Raw genomic sequence first — 15,461 nt, forward strand, 5'->3', positions numbered from 1 at the left:
AGAACGCTACCGCACGACCACGAGCTGCGGACCAAGGCCGGTTTGGTTAGTGTTACACGGCCAGATCAGTCAATCATCCAGACTGTTGCCCCTGCAACTACTGAAAAGGCTGCTGCCCCTCTTCAGGAACCACATGTTTGTCTGGCCTTTCAACAGATACCCCTCCGTTGTGGTTGCACCTACGGTACGGCCATCTGTATCGTTGAAGCGTACAAGCCTCCCCACCAGCGGCAAGGTCTATGGTTCATGGTGGGGAATGTAGAATTATACAAGTTGAAAAGGCTAACACAAATTAGAAAAATAAGAAAGGTAGCATCAAATCCGAGAAACGAAATAATGGCTTAAAACAGAACAAAAAAAAAAAAAAAACACTGTAGACGTCACTGAAATACTGGACTTGGTTCTGAAACAATTAAATTCAAATCAAGACCCTGACACATTGGCCGCAGTACTTTGCAGTACTTGGAATGTACAGGATGATTGACAGTAACAGATACAAACGGAAGGGGCGAGTAGAGGCTGTGAAACCAACCAATAATCCCAATAGACATAGGTCTGGGTATGAAAGGTTTCCCCGTTACAACGCATTACGACTGAGTAGACGAACATCTCATAACAAAGTCCCCAAAGATCAATACTTCAGACAAACAGATTGCAAAAAGTGTTCCACATGGCCCTGGTCCATGTGAAGTGGAGGATCCTGGTAGACTATGACACTGACGGGCGTAACCAGTACTTTTCCTATCGGAGATACATGCTGTGTGTTCCTGAACACTCACATAATGGTGTGCCAATGCTGCATCATGTACGTGCCATATTTTCCACTACAAGGAACATCATCGAAAACGGAATCGTAGACTTCATATGACTGCATTTTTGTATTCACCGTATCTGGTGAAACATTTTTTGAGGATCTATGTTTGTTAGGTTTGTTTGCTTGTTTCATTGATCTCCACTCGCCCCTTTCGTTCTACCTGTAATAATAAAGCACCTTGTACATAGGAATGATTACGACAGTGGTTTCTTTATCTGTATCTAGCTGCGGTAATGTCTGTGGCGATTTCGTTGCAGCAGACATCATAAACTGTGAAACTTCCTGGCAGATTAAAACTGTGTGCCGGACCGAGACTCGAACTCGGGACCTTTGCCTTTCGCGGGCAAGTGCTCAAGACTCACGCTCCGTCCTCACAGCTTTAGTTCTGCCAGTACCTCGTCTCCTACCTTCCAAACCTTACAGAAGCTATCCTGCGAACCTTGCAAAACTAGCACTCCTGAGAGAAAGGATATTGCAGAGACATGGCTTAGGCACAGCCTGGGGGATGGATTTTCACTCTGCAGTGGAGTGTGCGCTGATGTGAAACTTCCTGGCAGATTAAAACTGTGTGCCGGACCGAGACCCGAACTCGGGACCTCTCATTCTCTGACTGTGGCAAGTGTGTAACGAATGTGTGTCGTTTGAGTAAGTAAAGAAAGTGATATACAGGGTTATTTTTCCCGCTGTGTACAAACTCTAGGGATTGATCGATGACAGAACACGGAAAAAAAATGGTCTAATGAACTTATGTCCGGAAATGCATGGTTTCCATGCTTGGGACCATTTATTCAATCATACATTGTTACACAGACGCGGACTAATACGCGCTGTACTATGAAGGCACAGTTACAGTATGCATGGACTCCTCCTAGAGGGTGGTACCGTTCCTCATACGTAATGCCCTAGTGCTCTTTACTGCCATAGTAACTGGAAATTTTATGTCCGATTTACTTCTGTTGCTGACTGAACTTATAGTGGCTCTGATACAGCGTTGAATACAACGATTCAGTATTCGAATCGACACGATATTTACTTATGGAACGGCAAATGGCGACAAGCGGAGGGCAGCAAGATTGTATCTGGAGACCTATACCCGCCGACAACAACCACACAGCATTCAATGTTTGCAATAGTACTTCGCCGTTTGTCTGAGACAGGGTCGTTTCAGGACGCAGGAAATCTTGAAGGACGTATCCGAAATGCCCGGACACCAGACTTGGAGAAAAATGTGATTAACTCTGTGGAAGGCGACCGCAGTGTCTGTACCAGGCAGTTGGGCTGCCAGTGCAGAGTAAGCCAGACGACCGTGTGGAACATTCTGTATGACAATTGTTACTACTCTTATCACTTACTACATCTAAATCTACATTTATAACCCGAAAGCCACCCAACGGTGTGTGGCGGAGGGCACTTGACGTACCACTGTCCTTACCTCCCTTTTCTGTTCCAGTCGCGTATGGTTCGCGGGAAGAGCGACTGCCGGAAAAAATATAAGTAGGGGGAAGCAATACATTCGATACCCACCAGAAACGCACCCTCTCGAAACCTGGACAGCAAGAGCGCCTCTCTTGCAGAGTCTTCCACTTGAGTTTGCTAAACATCTCCGTAACGCTATCACGCTTACCAAATAACCCTGTGACGAAACGCGCCGCTCTTCTTTGGATCTTCTCTATCTCATGCGTACGGATCCCACACTGATGAGCAATACTCAAGTATAGATCGAACGAGTGTTTTGTAAGCCACCTCCTTTGTTGATGGACTACATTTTCTAAGGACTCTCCCAATGAATCTCAACCTGGTACCCTCCTTACCAACAATTAATTTTATATGATCATTCCACTTCAGATCGTTCCGCACGCATACTCCCAGATATTTTACAGAAGTAACTGCTACCAGTGTTTGTTCCGTGTACAGAACTTAATAATGACAGACTTTTGATATGGGGAGCAGTTCTGTCACTGGTTTTTTCACAAGGGGCGTGGGTTGTTTGGGGTAGGAGACAGCGAAGTCATAGGTCTCATCGGATTAGGGAAGGACGGGGAAGTCCGTGCCCTTTCAAAGAAACCTTCCCGGGATTTGCCTGGAGCAATCTAGGGAAATCACGGAAAACCTAAATCAGGATGGCTGGACTCAGGATTGAACCGTCATCCTCCGGAATGCGAGTCCAGTGTCTTCACAAGGCAACCACTATTCCGGGATAGGTATCATACACCATATTTACAGATGAGGCCACCTTAACGCGGGGTCGTATCTTCAGCTTTCATAACAGTCATCTGTGGGATAGTATGGAGAAACTACAATGGTATGGCGACAGCGAATCATCAGCATCTGTGTAGCCGGAATCTGTTGGCCGGTGTTACTGGCGACCCTATATTGGGACCAGTCTTCCTTCCACGTCGCTTAACAGGCCGGAACTATCGGCGTTTCTTGCGGGTGACTTTGCCTCTGCATTGGAAGAACTGCCATTCATGATTCGAAGGGTTATATGGCTGCTACACGTTGGCAGTCCAGCCCACTTCGCCGTTAACGTTCGGACGCATCTGAATTGCGTCTTCTCTCGTCGATGTATCGGGAGAGGGGTTCCAGATGCATGGCCCGCTCGTTCACCGAAACTCAACCCGTGCAATTTCCGGTTATGGGGCCATCTCAGAAATATCGTGTATGCAGAGCCCATTCCAGATGTGCAGACAGTGGAGAAGCGTATTCGTGATGCCTTTGACACTGTTCGGATGCAGCCTGGACGATGTGAACGTGTGAGGTAAGACTTGCTACTGCGCGTACGTTGAGGTGCATGGGAACCACTTTCAGCACATACTGTAATTGTGGCTGCATGGTATAGCGCTTATTAGACCACAGAGTCTGTGGTCTTCAGTTCTGAGACTGGTTTGATGCAGCTTTCCATGCTACTCTATCGTCGGCCGCGGTGGCCGTGCGGTTCTAGGCGCTCCAATCCGGAGCCGCGCTGCTGCTACGGTCGCAGGTTCGAATCCTGCCTCGGGCATGGGTGTGTGTGATGTCCTTAGGTTAGTTAGGTTTAAGTAGTTCTAAGTTCTAGGGGACTAATGACCACAGCAGTTGAGTCCCATAGTGCTCAGAGCCATTTGAACCATTTTTTGTTACTCTACCCCGTGCAACTCTCTTCATCTCTGAAAAACTACTGCACCTACATCCTTCTGAGTCTGCTTAGTGAATTCATCTCTAGGTGTCCCTCTACGATTTTTACCCTCCACGCTTCCCTCCAATACTAAATTGGTGATCACTTGATATCCCAGAACGTGTCCCACCAACCGATCCCTACTTCTAGTCTAGTTGTGTCACAAACTACTCTTCTCCCTAATTCTATTCAACACGTCCTCATTAGTTATGTGGTCTACCGATCTCATCTTCAGCATTCTTCTGTAGCACCACATTTCGAAAGCTTCTATTCTCTTCTTATCCAAACTATTTACCGTCCATGTTTGACTTCCATACATGGCTCCACTCCATACAAATACTTTCAGAAACGACTTCCTGACATTTAAATCTATACTCGATGTTAACAAATTTCTCTTCTTCAGAAACGCTTTCCTTGCCATTGCCAGTCTACATTTTATATCCTCTCCACTTCGACCATCATAGCAAAACTCGTTTACTACTTTAAGTGTCTCATTTCCTAATCTAATTCCCTCAGCATCACCCGACTTAATTCGACTACATTCCATTATCCTTGTTTTTCTTTTGTTGATGTTCATCTTATATCCTCCTTTCAAGACACTGTTCATTCCGTTCAACTGCTCTTCCAAGTCCTTTGCTGTCTCTGACAAAATTACAATGTCATCGGCGAACCTGAAAGTTTTTATTTCTTTTCCATGGATTTTAATACCTACTCCGAATTTTTCTTTTGTTTCCTTTATGCTTGCTCAACATAAAGATTGAATAACACCGGGGAGAGGCTATATCCCTGTCTCACTCCCTTCCTAACCACTGTTTCCCTTTCATGTCCCTCGACTCTTATAACTGCCATCTGGTTTCTGTACAAATTGTAAATAGCATTTCGCTCCCTGTATTTTACCCCTGCCACCTTCATAATTTGAAAGAGAGTATTCCAGTCAACATTGTCAGAAGCGTTCTCTAAGTCCACCAATGCTAGGAATGTAGGTTTGCCTTTCCTTAATCTGTTTTCTAAGATAAGCCGTAGGGTCAGTATTGCCTCACGTGTTCCAACATTTCTACGGAATCCAAACTGGTCTTCCCCGAGGTCGGCTTCTACCAATTTTTCCATTCATCTGTAAAGAATTCGCTTTAGTATTTTGCAGCTGTGACTTATTAAACTGATAGTTCGGTAATTTTCACATCTGTCAACACCTGTTTTCTTTGGGATTGTAATTATTATATTCGTCTTGAAGCCTGAGGGTATTTCGCCTGTTTCATACATCTTGCTCACCAGACGGTAGACTTTTGTCAGGACTGGCTCTCCCAAGGCTGTCAGTAGTTCTAATGGAATGTTGTCTACTCCCGGGGCTTTGTTTCGACTTAGGTCTTTCAGTGCTCTGTCAAACTCTTCACGCAGTATCATATCTCCCATTTCATCTTCGTCTACATTCTCTTCCATTTCCATAATATTCTCCTCAAGTACATCGCTCTTGTAACGATGTACAGGGTGTTTCAAAAATGACCGGTATATTTGAAACGGCGATAAAAACTAAACGAGCAGCGATAGAAATACAGCGTTTGTTGCAATATGCTTGGGACAACAGTACATTTTCAGGCAGACAAACTTTGGAAATTACAGTAGTTACAATTTTCAACAACAGATGGCGCTGCGGTCTGGGAAACTCTATAGTACGATATTTTCCACATATCCACCATGCGTAGCAATAACATGGCGTAGTCTCTGAATGAAATTACCCGAAACCTTTGACAACGTGTCTGGCGGAATGGCTTCACATGCAAATGAGATGTACTGCTTCAGCTGTTCAATTGTTTCTGCATTCTGGCGGTACACCTAGTCTTTCAAGTGTCCCCACAGAAAGAAGTCACAGGGGTTCATGTCTGGCGAATAGGGAGGCCAATCCACGCCGCCTCCTGTATGTTTCGGATAGCCCAAAGCAATCACACGATCATCGAAATATTCATTCAGGAAATTAAAGACGTCGGCCGTGCGATGTGGCCGGGCACCATCTTGCATAAACCACGAGGTGTTCGCAGTGTCGTCTAAGGCAGTTTGTACCGCCACAAATTCACGAAGAATGTCCAGATAGCGTGATGCAGTAATCGTTTCGGATCTGAAAAATGGGCCAATGATTCCTTTGGAAGAAATGGCGGCCCAGACCAGTACTATTTGAGGATGCAGGGACGATGGGACTGCAACATGGGGCTTTTCGGTTCCCCATATGCGCCAGTTCTGTTTATTGACGAAGCCGTCCAGGTAAAAATAAGCTTCGTCAGTAAACCAAATACTGCCCACATGCATATCGCCGTCATCAATCCTGTGCACTATATCGTTAGCGAATGTCTCTCGTGCTGCAACGGTAGCGGCGCTGAGGGGTTGCCGCGTTTGAATTTTGTATGGATAGAGGTGTAAACTCTGGCACATGAGACGATACGTGGACGTTGGCGTCATTTGGACCGCAGCTGCAACACGGCGAACGGAATCCCAAGGCCGCTGTTGGATCACCTGCTGCACTAGCTGCGCGTTGCCCTCTGTGGTTGCCGTACGCGGTCGCCCTACCTTTCCAGCACGTTCATCCGTCACGTTTCCAGTCCGTTGAAATTTTTCAAACAGATCCTTTATTGTATCGCTTTTCGGTCCTTTGGTTACATTAAACCTCCTTGAAATCTTCGTCTTGTTGCAACAACACTGTGTTCTAGGCGGTGGAATTCCAACACCAGTAAAATCCTCTGTTCTAAGGAATAAACCAAGTTGTCTGCAGCACACTTGCACGTTGTGAACAGCACACGCTTACAGCAGAAAGACGACGTAGAGAATGGCGCACCCACAGACTGTGTTGTCTTCTATATCTTTCACATCACTTGCAGCGCCATCTGTTGTTGAAAATTGTAACTACTTTAATTTCGAAAGTTTGTCCGCCTGAAAATGTATGTTGTCCCAAGCATATTGCAACAAACGGTGTATTTCTATCGCTGCTCGTTTAGTTTTTATTGCCGTTTCAAATATACCGTTCATTTTTGAAACACCCTGTATGATTGAATAAATGGTCTCTAGCATGGAAACCATGCATTTCGGGACGTCAATTAATTAGACCTCTTTTGTTCTGTAGCCTCTCGTCGATCAGTCCCTAGAGTTTGTACACGGTGCATAAAGTCAGCCCGTGGAGAAAGGGTGTTTTGCAACCATACGCTGGCGCTCGCCGAACAGGAGTCACTTCTGGTTTCGGGTAGACTGCTGTGGCAGCGCACTTTTAAATGTCGCCGCGCGGACCGTCTGCGGTCTATTAACAGCGAGGCGTCCGGCGCAGCCGTGAACTCTGGCGGAACGCACAAGGTCGCCGGCGCCGAGCCGTTCTGCGTCGCCAGCCTGCCGGCTGTGGCGGGGACGTGGCTGCGGCCCGTTACACACGGCCGGCGGTCGACAACCGGTTGGCGGCGCTGCGCCTCTCCGAACGGGGGCAAGCGGAGCGCGAACCCAGGCGGCGCCGCCGCGGCGGAAAGTTCAAGAGCCAGCGGGCGCAAGGCGCCGGTTCCAGGGGATCGGTCTACATCTACGTCTACATCTACGTCCATACTCCGCGAGCCACCTGACGGTGTGTGGCGGAGGGTGGCTTGAGTACCTCTATCCGTTTCCCCTTCTATTCCAGTCTCGTATTATTCGTGGAAAGAAAGATTGTCGGTGTGCCTCTGTGTGGGCTCTAATCGCTCTGATTTTATCCTCGTGGTCTCTTCGCGAGGTATACGTAGGAGGGAGCAATATACAGCTTGAAGGTATGTTTTCGAAACTTTGACAAAAGCCCGTACCGAGCTACTGAGCGTCTCTCCTGCAGAGTCTTCAAAACAATGGTTCAAATGGCTCTGAGCACTATGGGACTTAACTGCTGTGGTCATCAGTCCCCTAGAACTTAGAACTACTTAAACCTAACTAACCTAAGGACATCACACACACCCATGCCCGAGGCAGGATTCGAACCTGCGACCGTAGCGGTCACGCGGTTCCAGACTGAAGCGCCTTTAACCGCACGGCCACACCGGCCGGCTGCAGAGTCTTCCTCTGGAGTTTACTATCATCTGCGTAACGCTCTCGCGATTACTAAATGATCCCGTAACGAAGCACGCTGCTCTCCGTTGGATCTTCTCTATCTCTTCTATCGACCCTGTCTGGTACGGATCCCACACCGGTGAGCAGTATTCAAGCAGTGGGTGAACAAGTGTACTGTAACCTACATCCTTTGTTTTCGGACTGCATTTCCTTAGCATTCTTCCAATGAATCTCAGTCTGCCATCTGCTTTACCGACGATTAATTTTATATGTCATTCCATTTTAAATCACTCCTAATGCCTATTCCCAGATAATTTATGGAATTAACTGCTTCCAGTTGCTGACCTGCTGTATTGTAGCTAAATGATGAAGGATCTTTCTTTCTATGTATTCGCAGCACATTACACTTGTCTACATTGAGACTGAATTGCCAATCCCTGCACCATACGTCAAATCGCTGCACATCCTCCTGCATTTCAGTACAATTTTCCATTGTTACAACCTCTCGATACACAAGAGCATCATCTGCAAAAAGCCTCAGTGAACTTCCGATGTCATCCACAAGGTCATTTATGTATATTGTGAATAGCAACGGTCCGATGACACTCCCCTGCGGCACACCTGAAATCACTCCTACTTCGGAAGACTTCTCTCCATTGAGAATGACATGCTGCGTTCTGTTATCTAGGAACTCTTCAATCCAATCACATAATTGGTCTGATAGTCCATATACTCTTACTTTGTTCATTAAACGACCGTGGGGAACTGTATCGAACTCCTTGCGGAAGTCAAGAAACACGGAATCTACTTGGGAACCCGTGTCTATGGCCCTCCCAATTTCGTGGACGAATAGCGCGAGCTGGGTTTCACACGATCGTCTTTTTCGAAACCCATGCTGATTCCTACAGAGTAGATTTCTAGTCTGCAGAAAAGTCATTATACTCGAACATAATACGTGTTCCAAAATTCAACAACTGATCGACGTTAGAGATATAGGTCTATAGTTCAGCACATCTGTTGGACGTCCCTTCTTGTAAACGGGGATGACCTGTGCCCTTTTCCAATCTTTTGGAACGCTACGCTCTTCTAGAGACCTACGGTACACCGCTCCAAGAAGGGGGGCAAGTTCCTTCGCGTACTCTGTGTAAAATGGAACTGGTATCCCATCAGGTCCAGCGGCCTTTCCTCTTTTGAGCGATTTTAGTTGTTTTTCTATCCCTCTGTCATCTATTTCGATATCTACCATTTTGTCATCTGTGCGACAATCTAGAGAAGGAACTACAGTGCAGTCTTCCTCTGTGAAACAGCATTGGAAACAGACATTTGGTATTTCGACCTTTAGTCTATCATCCTCTGGTGCAGAACAATTTTGGTCACGGAGTGTCTGGACATTTTGTTTTGATCCACCTACCGCTATGACAAAAGACTAAAATTTCTTAGGATTTTCTGCCAAGTCAGTACATACAACTTTACTTTCGAACTCGTTGAACGCCTCTGGCATAGTCCTCCTCACAATACATTTCGCTTCGTGTAATTTTTGTTTTTCTACAAGGCTTTGGCTATGTTTATGTTTGCTGTGAAATTCCCTTTGCTTCCGTAACCTTAAGTCATCCTCACGCGGGACGTAAATGCTGATGTGGACGTGGAACTGTACGAGCTTTGTGATGTCAGTTCCCATTGTTTCAGGTTCGGAAGTGCAGGTGCGTGTGAAACGCTAAATACGTTCTGCGATATTTCGGCATAGTGCAACGAAACGTTTAACCTACAATTGGCAAGTACGTCTTCTTCCTCATAAGTAGAACTTGGGAAGCGTCATACTTGGTATCGCCATTTTGAGTTGCAGCCCATATTTCGTGGATTTTATAACTTACGTGCTATGAATATACAGGGTGGTCCATTGATAGCGACCGGGCCAAATATCTCACGAAATAAGCATCAAACGAAAAAACTACAAAGAACGAAACTTGTCTAGCTTGAAGGGGGAAACCAGATGGCGCTATGGTTGGCCCGCTAGATGGCGCTGCCATACGTCAAACGGATATCAACTGCGTTTTTTTAAAAATAGGAACACCCATTTCTTATTACATATTCGTGTAGTATGTAAATAAATATGAACGTTTTAGTTGGACCACTTTTTTCGCTTTATGATGGAGGGCGCCGTAATAGTCACAAACGTTTAAGTACGTGGTATAACGCAACATTCCGCCAGTGCGGACGATATTTGCTTCGTGATACATTACCAGTGTTAAAATGGACCGGTTACCAATTGCGCAAAAGGTCGATATCGTGTTGATGTATGGCTGTTGTTGTTGTGGTCTTCAGTCCTGAGACTGGTTTGATGCAGCTCTCCATGCTACTCTATCCTGTGCAAGCTTCTTCATTTCCGAGTACCTACTGCAACCGACATCCTTCTGAATTTGCTTAGTGTGTTCATCTCTTGGTCTCCCCCTACGATTTTTACCCTCCACGCTGCCCTCCAATACTAAATTGGTGATCCCTTGATGCCTCAGAACATGTCCTACCAACCGATCCCTTCTTCTGGTCAAGTTGTGCCACAAACTTCTCTTCTCCCCAATCCTATTCAATACCTCCTCATTAGTTACGTTTGAAAGAGAGTATTCCAGTCAACATTGTCAAAAGCTTTCTCTAAGTCTACAAATGTTAGAAACGTAGGTTTGCCTTTCCTTAATCTTTCTTCTAAGATAAGTCGTAAGGTCAGTATTGCCTCACGTGTTCCATTATTTCTACGGAATCCAAACTGATCTTTCCCGAGGTCGGCTTCTACTAGTTTTTCCATTCGTCTGTAAAGAATTCGTGTTCGTATTTTGCAGCTGTGTCTTATTAAACTGATTGTTCGGTAATTTTCACATCTGTCAACACCTGCATTCTTTGGGATTGGAATTATTATATCCTTCTTGAAGTCTGAGGGTATTTCGCCTGTTTCATACATCTTGCTCACGAGATGTATGGCTATTGTGATCAAAATGCCCAACGGTCGTGTGCTATGTATGCTGCTCGGTATCCTGGACGACATCATCCAAGTGTCCGGATCGTTCGCCGGATAGTTACGTTATTTAAGGAAACAGGAAGTGTTCAGCCACATGTGAAACATCAACCACGACCTGCAACAAATGATGATGCCCAAGTAGGTGTTTTAGCTGCTGTCGCGGATAATCCATACATCAGTAGCAGGCAAATTGCGCGAGAATCCGGAATCTCAAAAACGTCGGTGTTGAGAATGCTACATCAACATCGATTGCACCCGTACCATACTCTTATGCACCAGGAATTGCATGGCGACGACTTTGAACGTCGTGTACAGTTCTGCCACTGGGCACAAAAGAAATTACGGGACGATGACAGATTTTTTGCACGCCTTCTATTTAGTGACGAAGCGTCATTCACCAACAGCGGTAACGTAAACCGGTATAATAGGCACTGCTGGGCAATGGAAAATCCACGATGGCTTCGACAAGTGGAACATCAGCTACCTTGGTGGGTGAATGTATGGTCCGGCATTATGGGAGGAAACATAATTGGCCCCCATTTTATCGATGGCAATCTAAATGGTGCAGTGTATGCTGATTCCCTACGTTATGTACTACCGATGTTACTACAAGATGTTTCACTGCATGACAGAATGGCGATGTACTTCCAAGATGATGCATGTCAGGCACATAGCTCGCGTGCGGTTGAACCGGTATTGAATAGCATATTTCATGGCAGGTGGATTGGTCGTCGAAGCACCATACCATGGCCCGCACGTTTACCGGATCTGACGTCCCCGGATTTCTTTCTGTGGGGAAAGTTGAAGGATATTTGCCATCGTGATCTACCGACAACGCCTGACAACATGCGTCAGCGCATTGTCAATGCATGTGCGAACATTATGGAAGGCGAACTACTCGCTGTTGAGAGGAATGTCGTTACACGTATTGCCAAATGCATTGAGGTTGACGGACATCATTTTGAGCATTTATTGCATTAATGTCGTATTTACAGGTAGTCACGCTGTGACAGCATGCTCTCTCAGAAATGATAAGTTCACAAAGGTACATGTATCACATTGGAACAACGAAATACAATGACCAAACGTACCTAAGTTCTGTATTTTAATTTAAAAAACCTACCTGTTACCAACTGTTCGTCTAAAATTGTGAGCCATATGTTTGTGACTATTACAGCGCCATCTATCACAAAGTGAAAAAAGTAGTCCAACTAAAAAATTGATGTTCTTTTACGTACTACACGAATATGTAATAAAAATGGGGGTTCCTATTTAAAAAAACGCAGTTGATATCGTTTGACGTAAGCAGCGCCATCAAGCGGGCCAACCATAGCGGCATCTGGTTTCCCCCTTCAAGCTAGACAAGTTTGGTACTTTGTAGTTTTTTCGTTTGACGCTTAATTCGTGAGATACTTGGCCCGGTCATGATCAATGGACCACCCTCTATTACCGGAAAAAATAGTACATCCTTTTAGAGGTTTCGAATTCACTGAAGATTTATTGCTGCAACAGTGCCTGTGCGTGTGGCGTACATGAAATGATTACGTTTACAGACCAATAGCACAAGCGGTTCTGAGATACTAGATATCGATCCTACGGGCGGCAATGCAGTCGGTGACTCTGGCATCCAGTCGACCGTACAGATGGCGAATGCTGTTCTGGGATACGTTACGCCACACCTGCTTGATCTGTTCACGTGGTTCTGAAAGAGTTTTTGGCTGACGAGTCGCGCGAGTCGCTTTTCGCCCCACAATATCCCACACGTACTCGATTGGACACAAGTCCGGAGATCGTGCTGGCCAGGAAAGTTTCAGCTCGTCTCGCTGAGCACGTTGAGTTTCACAGGTAACGTGTGGGCGAGCGTTACACTGCTCGAACAAAACATCACCTCCTTGTTGCAGGAACGGCAGAAGAACCAGTCTAACAACAGACTGCACGTACCGGGTGCTGGTTAGCGTCACCTGCACAAACAGCATAGGTGGACAAAAGTTGTGCCTATCGCACCCCAGACCAAAAGGCCTGGGATGGGGTAAATATGTCCTGGACGACTGTATTCTAAGAGATAGCGTTCACCAGGTCTACGTCGTACGCGCAAACGACCACCACTTACATAGACAGGATCTGCTTTCATTGCTGAAGACTACGGCGTGCCATTCCATCATCCAAGCAAGTCTCTGACGGCACCAATCGAACCGTGCACATCGCTGATGTTGTGCGATTGAAGATGGCTAGATGTGTGCGTGCAAGTAGTCCCACTATTAATAACTGGTTCGCAGCAGTTCGTGTTGATGCATTTGGGTTCACGAGCCCTGTTATTCATGCTATAGTTGGTGTACGATCTTCCACTGCTGCCCTTCCAATACGACGATCGTGGCTGCGTGGACGTCAAAAACATAGTCTACGAGTGAGAATATTCACGCTACCTCAGATACTAGCGACGTTGCACAACTGACGCAACACATCCAACTTGTGTGACACTTCTCCGAAGACCATTCCGCCACTCGGAAGGCCACAATTTGATTCCCTTCAAACGCACTCAATTGGCTAAAGGAAACATGACTGAGTCCCTTGGCATTGTTCATGGTTGCCTGCTTGCTTCGCACGTTTGCACCACACTGAATCTTCTGACTGTGAGCATTTCCTACTAAAAGGTAGACACAGATGGCGCTCTGGTAGCGATGGCACTAAGCTATCTGTGGGTGGAAGCCGTTGAAACCATATCGGAACATGTACTTTCTCCCAGGTAGTATATACCGTCATCGGATCAAAATAGATATTGTCTTTCCAGGTGTATTAACTTTTTCTTCGCCATTGTATACGTGTTGTCAAAATAGAACATTGCATATCGCTCAAAAAAAGGTTTCTATTGTTACGATTTGTATTAAGAAAATGATAACAAACGTCATACTAGTACCTAAAAATTTTCGTATTTCGTTACAGTCACATTACAGCTTAGGTGTTATGGAAGTATGCCATTTCAAGGCAACGGAATTGTGAAGATGTCAAAGAACACTGACCAACAAATCGTAATCTTGCTTTCTACGTCACTGCCTCATTCACTCGTAATTCAGTATTTGTTTATTCATCCAAAAAACGTTCTAGATTTTGGGATATTTAACTCTTTTATAAATATTTCTGATGATTGCGTGTGCATATGCAGACACACACACACACACACACACACACACACACACTTACATGAAGTAAATATTGCAGTGTAATATTTTGCACCTCCTTTCACCAAATCTAGTATTTCACATGCTCTAAAAGTTCTGCTGTCGATTGAAGAGAGTTATAAAGTAAGAATTACTTTCAGATTTTACTAAAGTGAGACTAATGATAAGATTTTTATCTTACGTTGAAGACTGTTTCAAATTTGTATCTTACTACTTGTAATAGAACTTTTACAAGCTGATGACCTTACTGTATTCATGTGGAACGTTCCTTTTTGTCTTACGTTCATGGATACTGAAGTTTCAATTTAAGTATACCACAGACGGAACAACATGACTAACATACGGACCAGCAGGGAAATGTATATTTTAATACAGCTAACGCAGCAGTTTTGAGCCTGTCCATTTTCATAAACAAGCAGTGTTTTACGAGCCAGATACAGACGATATCTGCCGCTGGAGAACGCTGCAGTCGCGTATTGTGATTAGGAGTACGTTGTGTGTGTAGCAGCAGCTCGTTTCTAAGCGTGCACTGACCGCGTTGCAAACCACGTCTGTAGTGTCTAACGTTGAGAAACACGGCTTTAGGGGCAGTTCACTAAGGGGTGGGATGTTAAATGCACATCTGAAAGATCAGGGAACTTTGTCCCCATCAGAAAAAATGCAAGCTGTTTTACAGACGTATATTCCATTTCGCAAGGGTGTATAATCTTCTACGTGAATGAAAATAGAAACTTCTGGTGACTTTTCGTATAGGACTGTTGTGTTGTTGTTGCGGTCTTCAGTGCGAATACTGGTTTCACACTCTTCTCCATGCTAGTCTATCCTGCCCAGATCTCTGTGCAACTTACATCCACGTGAATCTGATTATTCACGCCTAGGTCTGCCTTTACACTATTTGGAAGTCCAGGTAGCAAGTTCAGACAGAATGCAGGCTGAGAGTTCACGTAACAGCGTAACTCATAGTACCTGTAGAAGACGACTGGGTCGATTGTCGAAATGCTGTTTGTAAATGGAAATATGATCTCCGCTGAATACCCGGAAGTAAACCACTATCAGTCAAACACCTTCTATACTTTCGTGAGCACGGTTGGAGTCACTCTCGTGTTGGTATGTCATACCGCAATTCACAAAAAGTTGTTGACTGTGGAGGCACTCCCACAGTTAACACATGAAGTGCGGTCAGGCGACCGCGAAGGCCAGTTGTGCAATGCGAGATTCGTACACCCCTTACGTCTAATCAATTTTTAGAGAGCTCATTGTTGAGAGGCAGGT

At 45.3% G+C, this 15,461-nt stretch overlaps 1 protein-coding gene across 1 annotated transcript in view; it reads right to left on the reverse strand.

Moving 5' to 3' along the window:
- Positions 1–7,537, reverse strand: part of LOC126418756 (uncharacterized) — a 136,144-nt gene extending 128,607 nt beyond the window's left edge. The window contains exon 1 of the mRNA XM_050085681.1: positions 7,180–7,537. Within this exon, the coding sequence (XP_049941638.1) occupies positions 7,180–7,537 (358 nt within the window). The remainder of the gene's footprint in view (positions 1–7,179) is intronic.
- Between the last annotated feature and the right edge of the window lie 7,924 nt (positions 7,538–15,461).

This window comes from Schistocerca serialis, chromosome 9, assembly GCF_023864345.2.
Source record: "Schistocerca serialis cubense isolate TAMUIC-IGC-003099 chromosome 9, iqSchSeri2.2, whole genome shotgun sequence".
Lineage (NCBI taxonomy): Eukaryota > Metazoa > Arthropoda > Insecta > Orthoptera > Acrididae > Schistocerca > Schistocerca serialis.